This window comes from Otolemur garnettii, unplaced genomic scaffold (genome assembly GCF_000181295.1).
Source record: "Otolemur garnettii isolate 467f Iridium unplaced genomic scaffold, OtoGar3 scaffold00004, whole genome shotgun sequence".
Classification (NCBI taxonomy): domain Eukaryota; kingdom Metazoa; phylum Chordata; class Mammalia; order Primates; family Galagidae; genus Otolemur; species Otolemur garnettii.
Window position 1 is genome coordinate 47,242,044 of NW_003852399.1, and position 21,589 is coordinate 47,263,632.

Sequence of the window (21,589 nt, forward strand, 5' to 3'; positions counted from 1 at the left end):
AGGATGGGCATAGTTGGGTCAAAAACTGAAGGACAGCTCAGGATTAAAAAGGATACTGTAAAGCCTGTACCATCTCTGAAGATGCTTTTAAAGGCAAATCAAGTTGATTGCAAAAGGAACTAAATAGAAACTGAATGGGTGACTGGTAGTAGTTCATTTCTTCTTATTATTTCAAAGTATTACAGGAATACAAGTGTTTTTGGTTACATGGATCAATTTCATAATGCCTGAGTCACGGTTAACAGTGTGCCCATCACCTAGGTAATGATCATTGTACCCTGGCAGGCAGATTTTTGCCTATCCCCTCCTCCCTCTATCCTCTGCTTGATTTTGACGTCATTTCATTAAAATGATAGTAGTTCATTCTTGAACAGGGAAGGTTCATTACCAAAAGATTATGACAAGGACAGCAAGGCGGACTTGGTGGACTGATGGAGGAATTGGCCCGGATAAGGTGGATAAAGTTTAATTCTGCGTGCACAGCTGTACAGGGAATGGTCATAAGATTTCATAGAACTATCTCAGTAAAATTGGTCAGAATCTTACCTCTATGCTAAATGCACCACATGGTGTGTGTTTAAAAAATGAAGCCCAGGTGATGCGGAAACTACATGTTTCTATTTCTTTCGCTAGAAAAGGAGCTAGGTTTTAAACTGGGTTAAACCAAATGAGAAAGCTAAGTATTCAATATACCATGAAGTCATCAACATCCCCGTTCTAGCCATGACCTTTCTCATTATCATTATCCTCTCCATTGGCCTAGCTTATTACTGGCTGCTCCTCTTTTTAGCCTTACCACACCCAACTCTTCTGTGACTGCTTTGGAATAATTTCTAGAGTTGTAATAGAGATAGTCTCTGAGGAGTTTCCGTTATGTTAGAGAATAGCCTCCCAACATCCTCAATGGTACAAACACTAAATTTCCTATTTTTAAATAAGCAAATTGACTCCTAGAGGTATTAGGTACTTGAGAAAGAGAAATCTATGACTCAAGGATAGGTGGGTTGGAGACTAAACTTTTATTAACAGCCACAAATTTATCGTATTTTGCCGTGTATAATGAGCACATTTTTGCCCAAATTTTTGAGGGAAAAATAAGAACGTATATTTAAGACTATTGCTATTATAACATGTTTAGTATGGCTCAGGAGCTAGGGGAGCTCCTGGGGCCACTGCAGCCTCCTGTCTGGGCCCATCAGGCCCACAGAGTTTTAGTCTAGGAGGATCTGGGATTTGGTGGGGGCAGACTGGAGTGGCTTCAGCTGAGCACCATGATCAGGGAGGGGATGGTGGTGGGACTGGTGAAGTGACCATGGTTGTGTGGGGTGAGGGCTGATGCCCTCAGCCTGGCTGAACATGGACTCCCATGGCTGTCCATGGCAGAGGCCCTCAGAATCTCCTCCCTAAGTCCCTGTCACAGCACATGACATGGAAGGAAGGAAAGGATTTCTGGAAGAAAGGGAAGGGGCAGCCTTCACAAAGCAGAATGGCACATGAGGGCAGGGCAATCTACAGTCACCAGGGCAGTGTAGGCCTCCCCCATGTGTCTTTCCTGGCCAAGAGCCAGCTGCTTTCTCAAAGGGCATTTTCCTGAAATGTGGGTACACATTACAAAGGGAGCACATTTTACACAGCAAAATATGGTATCTTCTTGTTTAACTGAATCCATGGCTGAGGTTAAATAACCAAATATTCAAAATGCAAGAAAAAAAGAAAATAGCATTGTATTTTCAGGAAAAAAAATGACAGTGAGTACCCATAATTTACTGAAGTTTGGCTCATACATTTAAAATAATCTTAAGTGAAATGGCTTAAGCTTTGCAGGGGTGTGGTGGGAATAAGAGTTAATGCCCTGATCTTTACTCCCATTTGGTAATTAAGACCTCTTAGATTCATGAGACAGACCCGGCCCTAAGGAAAACTGTGAAGTTGCCTTTGGGTACTCACACCTTCCACTCCCTTGCCTTTATGCTTACACTAATATTTCTGGCATCATCTTTTCCCACTTACCTCGTTATAAAATTTTATTTGCAAGAAAAAAAACCCAAAGAAATTAATATACTATAATTATTAAAAAGGCTCAATATATACCAAATCAGAACATTTTTGAAATTCCTTCCTGCTATGATATTCTGACTTTAGGGTAGTCTATGTTCTTTTCCACTTAACACAGGACAATATGTTAAGTCAAAGGAATGAATATCTAACCATAAAATTTCAGGTCTCAGTGATCACACTGTTAAAATGGTAGGTAGTTAGCTTCTTTTGCCTATTCAGAAAGCCAGCCTTCAGTCTAGGCCTAGTAACAGTACAACCTCATACTAAATAATTACATCCCCTTCCACCTGGTGCATTTTCCTCTCTAGATCTGAGGAAATTACTGGCTCACCTGTCCTTCTGACATGACAGTTTAAGAAGAGAAATTTTAAGAAACAAAGAGGCATGAAAAAAAAAGCAATTGTAGTTAGAAAGAAAGATGGATCAATAGTTGTTGACTCAAGCTTTCTCATCAGATGAGGTCTACATGGTCTATCTAGAGGTCATACAATGAAGTAATAGAAATCTTTAGAAGACGCTCATAGGAAGCCTAAATAATATAGTGAAAGATCATGAGGGATTTTTAGGAATTCAACATCCTGAAGAAAAAACTTAGTTAAATAATCAGCTAAGTAAAATTTTTAGGAAAAGTGACATAGCTTAAGCATAATAAACTACGTGCATTGATTGGGCTTATAAGTAAAAGAAAGAAGCCTGTAAAAATTTGTAGCGCAAAACTCAGAGAAACAGAAATAGAAGAAAAACTGGATAATAATCATAGTATAGAATAGGTGATGGCAACTGAAAACCACTTACCAAATTCTGTCTTTTATCAAGCTGTAATGCTACAAATACATTCTTTCCCATTTCCTAAGTCTTACTCCAGTTCTTAGAGCTACCACATAGGGATAAACATTTTTCTGCAAATCATCTTATGCTACCATCATTTGGTTTGGTTTGGTTTTTCTGAAACAACGTGCTATTCCTGAAAGTAATGCTTTCAAAAGGAAACGCCTGGCTCATCATACACTTCTGGGTAGTGCCTTTTCTCCAAGTTTCTTTGACCCAGGTCTCCTGGAGGAAAAGTTTACATCTGAGGTTGACAATAAAAGTAATTATGTACATGGGCCAAAAACAATTGTGCTAAAACCCTTAAAGACTTACTTTTATCTAGTTTTACTAGCAAATTACAATGAAGTATGAGAAAAATGCAAAAGGCATGCTTTGCAGTTCCATTTAAGGAAATCAGTTTAGGCAGTGTTTTCAAACACTAATGGGACGTTTAACATTACAAAATAAATATAGGAAATCAAGTCATTTTCTATTTGCTTTGAGCAAAAATCCCCCAAAAGGTAACATCCTACAAAATAAAATGTCAATTGCAAGTTTTCTAATTTCTTCCAGGTATATGAGTACACAGTGACATTCTATGGCCACTCTTCCTTTTTACATATGATAGAAAAACTGAAATGCAAAAAAAAAAAAAAAAAAAAAAAAATTAAACAGAAAATGATTCATTTTATTAATAATATGCAATAATAAGTGATACTGAACATCTTACAGGAATCAGGTACAAATGATGAAATTACTCTTCAAGGGGCCTTCTTAGTTATCAATCTTAGGTAATTTGAAGATTTCTTGGAAGTAACGTAAGACAGTTTTATGAGCATTAATGGTACTATCCAACCAAAAGAGTAATTCTCCGCCCCTTCAAAATGAAATGTATGCTTAAATCAAGAAAATTAGAGGTTGATAAATACTAAAATTGAACATGTATATCACAATTAGGCTAATTTGGAGTTGTGGCCTTTGGACAGACTCACTGCTTTAAAGTCCATCTTCTACTCATAGGAGCCCTTTTTTAGTAATTCTCATCAAATCACAATCTTGAGACTAATCTTCAAAGGGATGGGATGACTTTAAGACGACAATTTTCCATAATAATTCCCATTTAAAAGAGTCCCATATCAATTTGTCATCTTCTTAAAGTATGTTCATATTGAGAAGAAATTGTAGCAAAAGCCCAGGGTTTTTAAGAAATGAGAAACATTTTACTTATACTTTAACCCTTTTGATTTCACTTAACTGTGAAAGTGAAATCAAAAAGGTTAAATTACAAGTAAAATAATATATCTTCACCATATACCAAAGAAGACAATTGTTTGATAAGAAATAAGACATCAGGAAGACAGAGAACCTTAGCTGTGCTCCACAAGCTGGGTAACATAAACAGCGTTTTCCCACCACAGGTAAATTAACTTAAGGAAAGCATGAACTTGGCTTAAGAAAAGCGTGAACTATGGCGGCTTAGGCTCATAGACAGGCCCCTATGGGACTTTGTTAATGTTTAAAACTACAAATAAAGGACTAAGTCAAGAGAAACTGAAAATTCCAGTAGGTAGCAATGTTCATGGGGCTTCTCTCCTTTAATACTTCCCATCTGTTTTTGTCCAAGATTTAATAAAGCAATGGGTACAACAGCTCTGAGTTCATCACTACATTTAAAGAGACTCCTAGCTATGGAGGGCATGGCTGCTCCCAGGAGTGCTAATACTTACAACCAGGCCCATATTTTAGGTGGGGTATATAAATCATACTTATGGTGAGTAGAATGAGGGGAAATATCTGTTTGTTTAAATATTTCATAAACATTTTCATTCTCCTTTCTCACTTTGTATCACACAGGTCCTCTGGATTCCAGTATCAGAGTGACACACCAGACAGGCAGTCAGCAGAGAGATCCAGACATTTCACTGGTCAGAGCAACCCACGTAAAATAGTGAAAACCCTCTATTTCACATAACTGATCATAGAAATTCTTTCACATAAGACACTTTTCTATGTATCAATGAATCACAGTGGTATGAAAAGTAGGACTATGCTGGGCGTGGTGGCTCATGCCTGCAATCCCAGCATTGTGGGAGGCTGAGGAGGAAGAATTGCTGGGCTCAGGAGTTCGAGACTTGCCTGAGCAAGAGTGAGACCCCGACTCCTAAAAAGAATGAAAAACCCAGCTGGGCAAATGCCAGTAATTCCAGCAGCTTCTGGAGGCTGAGACAGCAGGATGCCCACAGCTTGAGTCTGAGGTTGCAGTGAGCTATGACACCATTGCAGTCTGCTCAGGGCATAGGGTGGGAGTCTGTCTCAATAACAACAACAAAATAAAAATAACAATAAATAAAAAGTAGGACCAGAAAATAAGACAAATACTACATGCAAAAAACAAAACAAAACAAAAAACTGTCATTGCATTATTCTTAAAATACTTACATTTGACTTAATTCAAATGTGCAAACAAAATACTTAATAATTTAAGTGCTCTATTATTTAAGACCTCATGATTGTTCATATAATTAAGCCCGAAGTAGTTCTAGAAGGAAGGGAGTTGGTATGAGAGTTAAAGGAAGGAACACTGCAGACATTTTCTTGGCAAAATTCTTTATATGTATAGCTCCATTGTGCTTCTCTCAAAACCCAAGTCATTCAAACCAGGGAACCAGAGAGGTAACAGTGGCCACGAGGCCACTGCATGTCATTGTTCTCACACCTCCTGCCTAAAAAAAGTTAAAGTAAGAATAATTTCTTAAAATCACAAGGACAAATTTTGTTTTTTGTAAGGAAAAGATGGAATTGAAAAGTTTAAGAAGTATGTTAAAATTAAATTTGAAAACATAAAAAAAATCTTTGTAAACTTTGTAGATATATGTAATTAGTGGATTCTAGGTAAGTCTCTTTACTATGTCAAAATTCCTTTTAAAAATAAAAAAAAATCACTGATAATTTGGAAAATAAAACTTACTTAAAAGGAGAAATTATAAGAGACCCATGTTTTGTATTTTAGATAGATAACTTTTGTTGTATTTTGGGGTACATTATTACCTAGCACACTATATCCAATTTACTTAATCTAATATAATGGAATCCCTGTACTGATTCACAAAATCCAACCTGAACAAATGATATTTCTTTTGATAAACACAGAATTGAATTCAGCATCTGGGGATGCCTCAAAGAACTTTAAAATTTTGTTATGTCTTAATTATCAACCTTAGGTGGGGGTTTGGGGGGTCAGAAGGCATGGGATAATAGTAATTAATGCATTTCTAAGGTTGTTGAATTTATCTAAATAACAAGTAGCCATGGATGCTACAAAAATCAAATCTTACAGCAATGCTAAATTACAAATTATCACAGAAGTCGTGTTTTCAGTTGTTGAACTTTAAACATAAGCTTTATTGTCTGCTAGGTGCAAGGTGAATGAATTCCTATGGCTAGAGGACTTTTCACATTTGAACTTTATGGCTCTTCTTGGGGGGAAACAAACTAACAAAAACAAAAGAAAAGAAAAAAAACCTTGCCTCTTAGAAAGAACATAAATTGAGATACCAATGAATGCATTATTTAATGTTTCATTTTCTTAATATATATACCAAATACTATGGCACATGTTTGTGCTAGAATGCCATTGGAATTAGTATTGAAATTAGTCCAGAAAACTATTTTTAAATGTAATGATACAAATAATGTATTTCTGAGAATCTGTTAGGATCTATCTAGTCCTTATTTTTCTCTGTGTGTTCCAGGCTGAGCTATTTCCTAGTTATTGGCTATAGACAATAAAATATATATTCCAAATATTTATCGTTATTCCTTAATGAAATTAAAGGAGATCAAAATGCGCCCTGTTCTTGGTTACATATGATTTGACTGCCTAATGTTGCCTTACCAACTAGACTGATTCTCCTTCAAATAACTTACTGTTTGAATTTTGTGGAAATCCAGGCAAAGAGGATGGACCGTTCATTCCAGGGAGAAGGACAGGAGGAAGGCCGGGGAGACCCGGGTAGGCTGCGGGCAGGCTGATGCCGTGGAGGGAACTGCTGTCCATCATGCCTGGCTGCTGTACCGTTAAGCCCAGCACGTCGGACGCTTTCTTTATCCGATCGAGTTCTTGCTGCGCCATCAGCTGTCGAACTGTTGTCGGAGCTAAGTAATCTTTCTCCCGGTCAAGCTGACTGCCAACAGTCTCCCTCACTTTTGAAATGTGCTGTTTGGAGAAGATGTGATCTCTGATGGACAATCGGGCAGAGTACTTTACCCCACAGAGGGTGCACTCAGGTTTGGTGCCTTCCGCTCCACTTTGATTGATCATAAAGGGCTTCCCTATGTTAATTTTAAATTTCTTTTCCTTTGCCCTTGCATTTTGGAACCACACCTGGACCACGCGCTTGGGCAGCCCGATCTCATTCCCCAGCATCTCACACTCTTGCATGGTCGGAGTTCGGTAGTCACTAAAGCAGGCCTTGAGAACCTTGAGCTGGAGATTGCTCATCTGGGTTCTAAAACGCTTGTGCCCCGGCCGATCGTTACCTTTGGATTTAAAAGGATTGCTGGATCCAAACGGATTTGGGGAGCTCGGGTCAGCGATGCTGGACGTTTCGCTGCGGTCAGCATTGTCGTCGGGGTCATCCGTGATGTAAAAGCTTTGGTCATGGTCAGCGTCTTTGTCATTGAAATGGATCGAGGGGCTCGTGAGAGAAAAAAGAAATTTGTCATCGCTGACCTCCGTGGTGGGTGTGGTTGCAGTTTTTGGCAAAGCGTCGACAGTTTTCGGCTCTTTCGGAGATAAAGTGGGTTTCACATCCCCAGAGCTCCCCGTGGCGCTTTCCATCTCGGCGTTTCCCTCATCGCCCGTGGTGGCGTCACTGATTGCAGTATTAATGGACGAAGTCTCATCAAAATCAGTTTTATTTTGATCATACCCAGCCTCAGCAGCAGGGGGATTTAAATTCTCTACATCCTCAGAACATTCTGCTTTAAAAGAAGAAGGGCTTAAAAGATTCTTGGGCGACAGCTCTGCTGTTTTACTAACAGGTGTTGACACCGTAGAAGCCAATTCATTCTCACTCGATAGATCAATTTTGGTTAATGGCAAAGATGGATAATCAAAGTAAACGTATTTCTGTGGGCTCTCTCCCCCATCTTCTGTGGATATCAAAGGGCTTGGGGGCAAGCTGTAGCCTGCCTGCTTTCCTTCATTCCAGTGCCGAGAGCGGATGTGGCTTTCCAAGGCGGACTTCGCTTTAAACAGGGCTCTGCAGAACGGACACCGCTTGTGGGACTGTGCTGGACCCACGGCCCGGAACTGGCCTTTCCTTTCTCGTGCTCGAGTGTTCTGGAACCAGACTTGCACGACTCTTTTTTTCAGCCCCACTTCTCGCGCAATGTGATCCAGCATCTTTCTGGTAGGATTGGAGTCCAGCAAGTACTTTTCATAGAGGATTTCCAGTTGCTCCGGGGTGATGGTGGTCCTCAAGCGCTTATCACGGTGTTGGTCTTCGCCGCTATTCCCTCCCTCCTTTTCGCTGCAGTTATTGTCTTCTTTATCGTCCAGTTTCCTTTTAAGGGAAGCAGCAACCGTGGCAGGGGCTGGGGTGTGGGCAGAACTGGTCTGAGGCGGCATCTGGGTGAGAGACCCGCTCAGCAGCTGTCCGGTCATCAGAGGGTTGTTGGGGTCGAAGATCATGTAGGGCATGTCCATGGGCCTCTCCAGGAATGGAGAGTGCAGGAATTGGTTTTGAGCAGCGAGGAAGTGCATGTGCTGGTGCTCCTGCCAGAGTTCCAGAGTGGGGAAGGCCACTGTACACTGGTCACATTGGTACTGCAGTAACTGTGGAGGTAGGCTGTTCTGGAGAGAAGTCATGGAAATTTGCAGGGGACTGGAAGGGACCGAGGTCTGAGAGGCCGAGGGAGGTCTTCCAATAAGCTGGGGGGGCTTCGGTGGCTGCGGCTGCGGCGGGGCTGCTGATGCCTGCGGGGGCTCCGAGGAAGTCGATGCCAACGGCAGGGCTGGTTTGGCGCCTTGAGATGGGGGAGACGGCTCACTCTGCTTTGGCTTTTCTGGGGGATAATCAGGTTTTGGAGACGTCTTCTCAGGTTCAGGTTTGGGTGACGGAATCAGGGGGGTGCTAGTCCCAGAGCCAGAACATGCTGGAGGGGCAGCGGTAGTTTTGGCTGCATCGGGCTGGCCAGACGCAGTGCAGTGTTTGTACAGCACCTGGTCAGTGGCGTCCATGGAGTCTTCCGTTTGGCTTTCATCTTGGGCATCATCGTCTTCATCTTTGTAACATTGCTTTTTCTGATGCGTGATCAAGTCGAAGATCCTGGGGAAAACCACATTGCACTTTTTACACTGGTACTGCATGTTGCTCGTTCGTATATACCGTTCATTTGTGAGCTCTCTTTTTTCATTATCTTTAGTTTCTGCTTGATTTTCGTAACTCTTTCGTGCTTTCTGACGAGCATTCTGGAACCACACAACAATAACCCGGGTAGGTAGATTGAGAACGGTGGAGAGTTGTTCTATTTCATCATCTTTTGGGTAAGCGTTAGTGTCAAAAAAGTCTTGTAGAACCCTAAGCTGGTAGTCGGTAAACCTCGTTCTTGAAGATCTTTTGCTAAATGATGTGTCAGATTTGTAATGTTCTAAAGAGGCCGGCTGTGGATCAATTCTGATATCTTCCAAAACAGTTATAGGTGGGTTGCTGAAGTTGTACGGGGAATCTTTATTTCTCTGGCGTTCCTTAAAAAGCGTATTTCGAAACCAGTGTTTGATAACTTTTTGAGAGAGGCCGGATTTCTCAGCCATTTCTTGAATCTGTTCTTCACTCGGAGAATTATTGATGTCAAAGTAAGCCCTCAAGATTTTCAGTTGATCGTCTGTGATTCTTGTCCGTGGGCGTTTGAACTGAGAATGCCTTAAGAAGTTGGGATCTAACCCGAGCTGCTGCTGGCAGAGCTGGGTGAGGTCTGCAGAGAGCGCGTCCATCTGGGGCAGCTGCAGGGCCAGCTGAGGCGGGAGTGCGGGATGTTGCACGGGTTGCATCATAATGGAAGGGAAGAGCGGCAGGTCCAGAGAAACCGGCAGCTGGACCTGGGGGGCAGCAGACGGCGGAGGAGGTGGGGGAGGAGGGGGGGGAGGTGGCGGTGGCGGTGGGGGAGGCGGCGTGGGTGGTGGAGCTTGCAGAGGAGTGGAAACTGTGTTTGGGATCTTCACAGCACCCAGGGAAGAAGGCTGCGGAGGAGCTGGAGGCAGGGGAGGAGGGGGAGGCGGCGGGGGTGGCGTTTCTGGCGAAGAGGGAGAAATTGGATAAAGCTTGTCATAGGCCTCCCTGTACTGACGAGCAAATTTTTCTAGTGCTCCATATGGAAAAAATTGCCCATGTACATGTTCTTGGTGACTCTTTAAAATAAGCACATTGGAAAACAATTTGCCGCACGTTCCGCATTCCAGTTTGTCAGTGTTTTCGCCTTCCCCGCTTTTGCCCTTCTTCTGCCCCTTCTGCCTGTTTTCATTATACTGAATGACCAATTCGAAACCAAAGTTTTCCAATAAAGCTTTGGCTGCGTTTCCTCTGGCCCCTGAAGCTATTCGCGGTGGCAGGATGGATGGTTCCAAGGATTTTTGCTTCTTTGTGTCTTTGCCCTCTTTGAGTCCTTCGCCTTCACTTGTAAATTCTTGCTTTGGTTTTTCTGGCTTTTCAGCAATCTCCTCTGCCTCCTTATAAGACGGCATATCCTTCATGATTTGGCAGTCTGTGCTCGCTGAGTTACTTTGCTCCTGTTTCAATAACTTGCTTGCCTGCTGCTGTTGCTGCTGCTGCTGCTGCTGCTGCTGCTGTTGCTGCTGCTGCTGTTGCTGCTGCTGCTGCTGTTTTTGAGGCTGGAGCTGGGGCTGTGTGGCTTGGTATTGTTGTGCTTGTTGCTGGAGTAGCTGGAGCTGGGTTTGGCCGACGTGATGTTGGGTTTGAATCTGCTGCTTCAGATCTTCAAGCAAGGAGCCGGCCATTCCTGTCATGCCAGGCATACCAAACGTGGCAGAGCCCGGCAAGCCCAAATCTGGCCCCAAGCTGAACTCCGTCCCAGGTATGTAGAATGGAAAGAGAAACTGAGGCTGCTGAAACTGAAGCAGTGCTTCTGGTGTCATAGGAAAGTGAGGCAAAAAGGCTGGGTTTAGAAACTGAGGCTGAAAGAACGCAGCTTGCTGTTGTAACTCGTGCTGTAGTTGCATCTGAATTTGTGCTGGTGACTGAGGTGGGTGATGTGTAGGTTGAGCAGAGATTAAGTCAGGAGTTTGCTTTTTATTTAATTCTTTGGCATCTAAATGGGTATCTTTGCTGTTTACTGCTGCTAAACTCATGGAATCTAACATCCCTTGGCCAGGGCTACTAACATTTGCTGCAATGCTGTGCCCACCAGCCACGTGACCACTGGGCTCCAGCTTTGCAGCCCTGGCCTTGGTCTGGTGGAGGACAGACCTCATGTGGATTTCCAGCGTCGAGCTTTGGCTGTATGCAACATTGCAGATGCTGCACTTGTAGGGCTTGTTATCTGTATTACTGTTGGTTTCTTGAGGGACAGGACTGGAGGCTTCCTGCAAAACCTTTTTCAACTTATGCAGGTGAGAAACTGAATTATAATGGACCAAGAGAATATTCTTTTGGGTGAATGACTCTTTACACACCGTACATTTATATGGACGAGATGGATCAAGGAATTTTTCCATTGTAAAATTGGGCCCTTTTCTAAAAGGTAAGGTCCGCTTTGGTTCAGAGCCCATGTCATCTGGAATAGAGCTACTGTCACTTCCTACAGGACTTGCCTTCCCTTCATGGTCCACCTCATACTCTCTCTCTATTTCCTGCTCCAGGCCATGGTCATCCTGGGCCATGGCGTCACTCTCTGCCCAGAGTTCTCCATTCATGGGCAAGGAGGCATACAGCTGTTGCAGTTCGGCTTCACTCAGTTCAGGGTGACCTGCTTCCAGGTGTTTTTTTAAAGCCTGGAATGTACGGAAACTACGCTGGCAGAGGTTACACATTGTTGCAGCCCGAATCGCATGGTACTGGGAATGGATCTGAAGCTTCTGCATAGTTTTAAAAGCCAAGCTACAGTGGTTGCAGCGATACTTATAAACATGGCGGTCAGAAACCGAGAGCGGTTGCCTTTTTTGCTGTTCACTTAATTGATCTTGTAGTGCATCGGGGATTTTCACATCCTTGCTGCTATTTTTATTCCATTCTGACACTTCCGAAGGTTCTTTAGTGGGTTTCTGCTCCTCATTCTTTATTTCCACACTAGCCTTTGAATCTTCCAGACCTGCCATACTTTTGTCATCCATAGGACTTTCACCTGTTAGGAGAAAACACAAACAGATCTCTTAGGGTAAGAAAACCTACTGCTGAAGTGTAAGTATTGTAAATAAGAGTTTCTAGGTTCAGCGCTTGTAGCTCAGTGAGAAAGGCACCAGTCACATACACTGGGTCACATACACCAAGGCTGGGGGTTTTGAGCCCAGCCTGGGCCAGCTAAACAATAATGACAACTGCAACAAAAAATAGCCAGACATTGTGGCAGGCGCCTATAGTCCCAGGTGCTCAAGAGGCTGAAGCAAGAGAATTGCTTAAGTCCAAGAGTTCACAGTTGCTGTGAGCTGTGATGCCATGGCACTTGACTATGGGCGACACAGTGATAATTTGTCTCAGAAAATAAAGAAAAAATTAAATTAAATAACTAAGAGTCTCTATTAAGTTTCTGCTTAACTGATTCTTTTAAAAAATGTTTATTGAACAAATACTATGTGGCAAGCACTGAACTGGTTATTGGACACGTAAAGGTAGATAAGAAATTACTCCTGACCTCGAGAAATTTCAGGACAGGAAAGAAAACAAGTCAAAGTTCATTATAGTATGTTTCAAAGCTGCAATCACTGCAATACCAAGTCCCATGACCTTGGTGTTCAGGAATTAGAACACACAGAATATTTGTGGACTTCTGACATTTGGCCCTCTAAGAAACTTAATATGCCTTGGAAAATGTGGTTGTTGGGAATGTCTTACATTTTTTCCCCTCTGTGCTTTTAAAAAAAAAATCATCAATAATAATAATCTTCAAGGACCACCACAAATGCAAGCCATTGAGCGTGTTTTCTGCAGATGTTGATTACAAGCCGGCATACCTGAATATTTCCCAGACCCCTCAGCGGTTACGGCTGCAGGCGTGTCCCGCTCTGCTTTCTCGGAGGCCGCTGCTGGCAGGAGCATACTGTTTGGCATCATCACATCAGGGACAGGCACCTTTGAAAACCGAAGAGGTGCATGTTACATGTACCCCAGAAATCACAAACTTCATCACGTCTCCCATTTCCCCGAAGCATATCCCACTTATATATTTTTAACCAAAGCCAGGACTATTTTGCCAATGTCTCAGACCAATGATTACCCCCTTCAAATCTCAGATCCATGCTGTGGCAATGTTGTCATCTTTTTATATTTTAATTATGGTTTGGAGGTTTTCGTAAGTTTAATTTTTGATAATGATAACCAAGAAAGTTTGAAACCCAATGGCTCACATGAATCATTTGATTAACATTATAGACATGAAAAGATGGCAAAATGTCATTAAGAGACAAAGAGACCACAAATGGACCTTACCTGTGATAACTATAACACGATCAATAAAAGAGTTTAGGTAGCTGAGAAAAAATAAATTTCTTTCAACCAACAGTTAGAGATTTTGCATTGATACCCTTACATAGATTATGTCACACATATACAAAATTTGATATCCTTACTGTCATAAGCAGCTTGTCCACACAATCTGGAGACACGCTGTGCAAATGCGTCAGATGCAGCTGGAGGTGCATCTTGTTGCTGAGGACGTCCTGGCAGAGGGGACAGCAGATGACCGGCTGCACCGAGTGCTGCGATAAGACGTGCATCTGGATACGACTTTGGTCCCTACTATTGTAGTTACAATAAGGACACTGAAAGAACTGGAAAATATTGAATAAATATGGACACTATGGGTTAATGTATTTTTATTGATACATGAATAGCTATGCACATTAATGGGATATATGTGATATTTTGATAGATGCATACAATGTGTAGTGATCAAATCTGAGCAATCAGGATATCTATCACCTCAAACATGGATCATTTCTCATGTTGGGAACAGTACAAATCTTCTCTTTGGGGTACTTCGACGTAGCTAGTGTGTATTTTTATGACTTCTGCACATTAGAAGTAACACCAAGAGTTGGTGATATCGCCCATTGTAGTATCTATATACATTCAACAGCTTGGAATCATTGGGGGTTTTAAAACTTTCAGGAACAATTTTTTAAAAAAGATTAATGGAGCACACACAGGAAACAATGCATTTACCTGCTCATGACAGAATTTGTTGTCCTCGGGAGGTTTTGACCTTTTGGTTGCAACATCCTCTTCTTTTGCCAGCAGGAGTGGCTGGGTCCCCCCGGCCACGCTGACTTTCAGATCCTTCTCTGGTGTGATTACCTCTGATTCCCCCCAAAATAGAAAAACTCAATTAAAAATCATTTGTAATTTCAAAGTCAGAGAAATTACATTTTCAAATAGTTATGACTCTAAATCCACGGAATGATAGAAAGAACCAGACAAGCACCTGTCAATGATACTCATCTCAAATGGTGAAAAGCACACTTCTTTTTGTCCACCACCTAAGTGGACTTCATAAATATATTTTAAAATGTACTCCTGTCTTGTGTTTAGATAACCTTAGGTGGCCTTGAAAGATTCATCAATAACGTGCTCTCTCGTGTCTCCGAATGCCTTTATCACATTAAAGCAAATCTACTCCCATTCACAAACACTAATTTAAAAAATCATTATTTCCACTAATGTTTCATTACTTATCTCTTTCCTAAAATTCTTAGGTTCTGAAAAGACATTCTGAGAAAAGCTAACAAGTTATAATTTAGAAAACCAAAATAATCTTTTTATACCATGAATGAATTTAAAAACTTAAAAAATTAGTCATATGCCATATATCTGCTGCTGCCATCTGCAGATGTTTCAGAAATTGGCACTACACATAACAGGATGGTACAAATCTTAATCAGACAATTGTTTTATGAGGTTAATCCAACTATCTAGTGCTAAAGACGATTTAAAATTCTGCCTAGATGAGCAACAAAATATGTAGGAGCCTGACACACATCAAAGAAAAGAGTGTGATTCTAATTTCCCAATCCAAGAGAAAATTCTTTCCACCATCAATTTGCCCGATAATCTCCTCTGTGAGGCTGGATATTACAGCGACATTGGGTAGGCATGTCACATACATCTCAGGACAAACACAAAACCTCATTTACCAGCCATTCCAATCTCATCATAGCACGGCATCATCTGACCTTTTTTCTGCTGTTTATTATGAGTATTTCTAATTTTAACTTTCAATTTTCACCATCTTCCAGTCAATTTGCAACTAAATTATTTCCAGGGTGAGGACACTATCACTGGACAACTGGGTGCAAATACATCTTGAAATGCAATGAAGCTAAACCATTGATTGCTATCAGATCCTGCGTAAATATATAGTCCTGGCATAATCTGATTGTATGCTGTGCATGAAGATTTATCTTGATTTTTTTTTCAATCCACATACGGTTCATACAAATGAACAAATTGTACCTTATTGAAAAATAACCCAGTTTTAATTTAGAAATAAGGTCAAGGACGTTATGGAAACAAAGTAAAAATAAACAACAAAAAAAGAATACACTCTATTTCTACCCCAGAAAGAAATCCACATTTTACACCATACAAATAATTTCAAAAATTTTGGATTTAGGAAAAAAATGAAAATAGTGATTCTACAGAGACCAAAATTAAAATAGAATTCAAATGACATAATGACAAAAATTATATTCCCTTCAGGTCTGTGTTAGGTAGATACAGAATTAGTGCAAAGTTTTCAACAGATTACACTGATATTGATTTTTAGATTTAATAAACACTAGACTTTACTGGAATTGCTACATTTGTCCTCTATATACATCCACCTTAGAAAAATTGAGATTCTTTGTGGGTATTTGAAAAATAATTTATCATATGTATACTGAATAACTTTAAGATAGGCTGAAAAGTTTCATTCCATTAATTTTAATATTATCCAAGTATTTGATATCCAAAGATATGTTAAACAAGAATGTTTATCTTATAGTTAATTATAGAATCAAAAACATATTTTTCTTTCCCAAAGAACATATTTTGTGCCATTATTTTTTAAGTGTTAAAGAAAACATTTAAGGAAACAAGATGATATTTAATATTTGAAAATAAAATACTGCTTAAAAGTGTCAGACTAAATTGTATAAAGTGATTGTTACAGAAACCAGCCAATGTCTATCAAGTGCCTTCTCCTGTGAGATTTTTCTTTAAAAATTTTCCCATTAATAAGAACATATTTTCTAAACAGAATAATACCATGTCATGTGCCCTTGTCATTCTTTTGTGTGCATGGTGGAATTGGACATGACCAAACAGTAAGTTGCTCCACTTCCCTGTAGTATCAAAGACTGTCACACACAAATTAAAAGAGAATTTCCCTGACTATTGCTTGGAGGCCCTTCTGATCATCCGAAACAGAGTAAACCTTCCGGAAACTTCAAAATCTATGAAATGTATAACATAGACTTATTTCCATAAGCATGGATAATGTGTATTTTATTCTAATATTGATATTAGAAAAGCATCAAAAAGTATAGATTTCAGGGTTTAAAACATTTTTTAAAACCTATACATTGGAGTACATATTTGCTGTCATTAATACCATTAAGACTATATTTTTACTTTATCCTTATTATTAATCATGAATATTATTCCTTTTTAATTTAGTGAGGTTCTGTGTTGCATTAAGAAAGACTTAGGTTTTAGGATCACCATCACAGGCCCATTACAATGACTGTTGGCTGTAGTATTCAATCCAATACATGTGTCAGCTTCACTATTTTTTCTTTTACTAATTCAGTTAATTAAACCGGCCCATTTTATTTTAAATTGAAAAGAAGTTGTAAATAAAGTGTCAGCTAGCAGCTTTAGCTAGACACCCTGGAAATGCGTGCCACTGAAGTAAGAGGAAGCAGAGAGTGCTGAAATGGTAAACAGACAATCAAACATGAGGGTCGTTACCAGGATTATTTATAAAGATGATGGAAGTTACATTTTATGTATGTCTTTTATATTCAAAGGGGTCCTATCTCAGGTTTAATATTATGGCATCCCTGGTAAATTACAGGAAGTCAACTCTGGAGTCTATTTTTCTGAATTGTGTTATCTAGAAATGGCTTCTATAAAGCAAGGGCCAATTAATTTTAGGAAGGTTTTGATTAAGTTGTGTGATTGCTCATAGTTTATGTTTGCAACTTTATTTGAAATAAACCCTGTTTGTTACCCTAGACCGAAAAAAATTTGGAATGGGATCATAATTCATCTTGTGTTATTAAGAACACCAGAATATTTTCAAAGAACAATGTCATTTGAATGCATTTTAACTAAAAAATGAAGTCTAATTACAAATAAGCACTGCCAAATAGATGAGACAATGATTATCTGTCAGTTACGGGATTATTTAACTTGCATGACATTGCTAATATAAAAATGGCATAATTCATTTCAATGCAGATGCTGCCTACTTAATAATTTTCAATCCCTAAAATACAGAAGGTTGTAAAATGGTTTATACTCACAGCAAGTGAGAAAAATCCAATAACCCACATGCACTCAAAGCAAATCTTGAAAAAACAATAAAACAAAATACTGGGTTATTATTTATGAGCCAATGTATTTGGTAATGTTTGAATACTATAAAACTTGAACATAACAGAAGATGTTATTCAACTCCAAGTAATTCTAAATTATAATTACTGGTACAGTATTCTTTTTAATGAGACTAGAATGAAAGGATAATTTTAATTGCAATAATGAAGGTTAATTTCCATCTTTCCTCGTGTTTACTCCCTTATTAAAAAGTGGTCCCCTTAGCCATGGCAGAGACATATTACATTTTCAATGCAAATGTATTAATCTGGATAAACTCTATATTAATTCTTGTACCACACAGAGCTATAATTTGGATTATAATTAATCTAAAGTGGCACTAGATTTAAATGACAATATAAATGAGGCATTAGAAGGCTTTTCTATTATGAATGAATATTCAACAAATATAACTTGCATATTGCCAAGTCTCATTTTGAAAGCTCTAGTCCTAAAGATTAATGTCAGGAATATCTCACAACAGCTTACACAAACATAGTCTTCCTAACATGTGTTAATTCCTTCATGGCTAAAAATTTCTCTGTTAAAGTGGGGTCAAGTTGTTTTCTTATCTAACATATTAAGATAGGAATTAGTTTGTAAGTTTGCTAGTTTTTTTTTTTAACATTTATGACAGACATAAGGCAAAAACTATATATTTTTATATGTAAATGGTTATTTAATCCTTAGAAATATTTAATAAGAAAAATAATCAGAGTAATTTTTAGTCTAATAAGATTCGATTTAGAAAGCAGAAAACTTTGTTAAAAGTTCATGTGCATTGACAATCACAAGAACTGTCTGGAAGGCTGGGAGATTTCAAAGCTAAATATTTGCATCTCAGCAATTGCTTTCAGTCGGTCCTTGATTAAAGCCCATTTTCATCCCTATAGATCTACTTGGGGAGGCATTTCTATAGGGTTAAATTTGTTTTAAATAACTACCATTACACAATGGTCTGTATCCTTTCAGATGCCCAGTCTTGTCTGACTACAATTATGTACCCAAGGAAGGACAATAACTCATCAGGCCTTTAGGGAGTGACTGAGCCCATTACTTATGCAGAGCAGTAAATGGAGCTGCTGGTGGAGATAGAGGCCCCACATCTGTGGTATGTTCCAAGCAAGACTCTTTCCTCAGTGGTAAGATTAGATCCATTTTCAAGGGATTCCCAGAATCCATCCTTTACAAGGTACTAAATATTAGATATTTAAAGTCTAGCATAGGCTCGGCGCCTATAGCTCAACCGGCTAAGGCGCCAGCCACGTACACCTAAGGTGGCGGGTTCAAATCCCCAGCCCGGACCCGCTAAACAACAATGACGGCTGCAACCAAAAAATAGCCGGGCGTTGTGGCCAGCGCCTGTGGTCCCAGCTACTTGGGAGGCGGAGGCAGGAGACTCGCTTGAGCCCAGGAGTTGGAGGTTGCTGTGAGCTGTAATGCCATGGCACTCTACCCAGGGGGACAGCTTGAGGCTCTGTCTCAAAAAAAAAAAAAAAAAAAAAGTCTAGCATAATATGTTATACCTACATAGTGCATGGGTACTCAGTGGACACTAATGTCATATTTGTGTGTTCTTCATTCTTCTGAAGAAAGGGGATGTACTCTGCGATCTGTTTTAGTACTGCTGTGTGAAAGATGCCCCAGAACACAGACAGAATCCTGCCCTCCCTGAACAAGTCACACTACTAGTGTTGATGAGGTCCATTGTAAAGAGTGAATAAACTGCCCACCTTGCTATTGCCAATCTCTTCCAAAGAAAGTTTTGATTGTACTACCCTTCACATTAACTGATCATGAGTTACTTTGAATTCCTCATCAGTAACCCCAGGAGCCAGCTGACTAATATACAGATAGGGCATCTTTTTATATTGCTTTCGGCTCAATATCAACCTTAGCTCCTCTTTGTCAAAATCAAATTAGAATCATATATTAGAGACCATATCCCAGAAGCAATTTCAATGGCACTTTCCTCACTGGACCCTTGAAAAAAATTTAGCTTTGAACAACGTAGGGAGAGGAGCGGAGAGGACCTTCAGATAATGTTTGACGGAAATGCAAAACTTAGATATGCAAAGACTGATTTACAAGTATGGGATGATCCGGGTTTAAATAAACTTGCATGTAAAAATGATATTTTTTGCACATTCCAATGTCTTCATAGTGAATACAAGCTTCTTTATATGCGGCTGTCACTGAATTCAAGGAAAAGATAGATGACTACCTGAAACTAATAGGGTTGAACCCGTTTCAGCACTTCTTCTGCTTCAATGAGTCCAACATAATAAAACTAGGTATAGCGTGCAGCAAAAGTAGCCAATGTAATATTCATCGCGACCATAGATTTCCATCTCATACATACAAAGCATGGATGAAGTCATCTATTTGCCAAATCAAACACAGAAAAAGCCTTAGGTATCCACACCAGATGCTGGCCTAGGGTTTGTTTGTGCACAAGTAAATGTCATGACACGAAGGTTTGTTTTCAAAGACAGTAGCTTTCATTACTGGGATTTGTCTATTCTAGAAGATCAAAATTACCCAGCACCTAATCCCTTTTCAATGATATTTCCTCTTTCTTAGGCTGAATCATCTGTAAACTTTTTCACTGGATTTTGTTTGAAATGCCTCAAATAGATGCCCTGAAAAAGGGCAAATTCCTCCGTGTAAGTTGTAAAAAAGCAAGGAAAAGTCGCATTTATTTTGAGGGTTCCGTGGATGGGGGTGGGTAGAGAACGCATCTGACTGAAGGACAAAATACAAGTGATATCTAATCCTGTGCTTATGAAAAATTAATATGCCATCAGAGGAATCACAAGTATAGCTAAGATTAATGAAAGGCGCTTAAAAAATTACAAGCACACAAACTGATTTGATTAAAAAATAATCTCGCTGGTCGTCCTGTAATATTCTTCAACTTATCCACATCTATTCTGTCAGATGGTTATGATTAAAAATAGGTCAATGGGAGGCTACTGATAGAAATCACATGCAAAATGCACATGCAATGAATAGTAGTAGGAATGTTCAGACAGTTTAAAATGAATAAAAGCTTTTAATAAGCTTGGGGGGGTAGGGGGTGAGGGAAAGGTTGATTGCAGGGAATGGGTCTAGGGGATGAAAGGGAAAGATTCTAGCATCTTACCAGAGTCTTTACTGGAGCTTTTGCCTTCACTATTGTCTCTTTCACTCGTGTCTTTCTCGTCATCCTCAACCACTGCTGTAGGCTTAGTCGCTCCTTCTGCCTCCTCACTTTGTTCTTCTGTTAAGAAAGCAGACCAGTCAGTAGGACCCAACCAGCCTCCCCCCTGAAAGGCACTCCACTCACTGAAATGAACAAAGTGACCACTTGAAACTTCATTTATGAATAACTGCAGGTATTCCTACTCGAAAGAGAACCTAAGTTCTCTCCAAAGTGTACGTTAGAGTATGCTGACCGCAGCAATGCAAATTTTTATCTGAAGCATTTTTTTGTACCCAATTGAGAGTAGGCATCTATTGTAGTAAATTAAATTAGTCTCAGCACAGTTTAAGCTGAGAAAAGATTTAACAATTGGGTTTAAGGCAATTCTGTGATTTTAATAGTAGAACCTTGAAACAACACATGAACCCACTATTCTGTGGACTTAGGTGTCAGGATAAACCAGATTCTCAGTGAAATAAATCAGATTCTTTTTTTTTTTTTCAGGATGGAACAGAAATCATTTATTTACATTCTTGTTAGAGAATCAAGAAAGGTCACAAGATTGGAATAGGAGATGCATTTTTTGGATAGTCACTACTGAAACCTAATGCATGACACCGGCGGTAACAGTAGATCACAAGTGGCCAAAAAAAAGCCTCCTTCACTGCAAGCCTCAGGTCTTAGCCTTAGCCTTAGCCTTTTTCTGTTTGTCTGTTTTTTTTTTTTT

At 39.8% G+C, this 21,589-nt stretch overlaps 1 protein-coding gene across 1 annotated transcript in view; it reads right to left on the reverse strand.

Moving 5' to 3' along the window:
* The window catches only part of ZFHX4 (zinc finger homeobox 4), a 190,642-nt gene that overhangs the window by 5,169 nt on the left and 163,884 nt on the right, over positions 1-21,589 (reverse strand). Inside the window, exons 6-10 of the mRNA XM_012810740.2 lie at positions 20,824-20,940; positions 14,265-14,398; positions 13,670-13,870; positions 13,055-13,172; positions 6,796-12,228 (exon numbers count right to left, since the gene is read on the reverse strand). Of these exons, the coding sequence (XP_012666194.1) occupies positions 6,796-12,228; positions 13,055-13,172; positions 13,670-13,870; positions 14,265-14,398; positions 20,824-20,940 (6,003 nt within the window). The remainder of the gene's footprint in view (positions 1-6,795; positions 12,229-13,054; positions 13,173-13,669; positions 13,871-14,264; positions 14,399-20,823; positions 20,941-21,589) is intronic.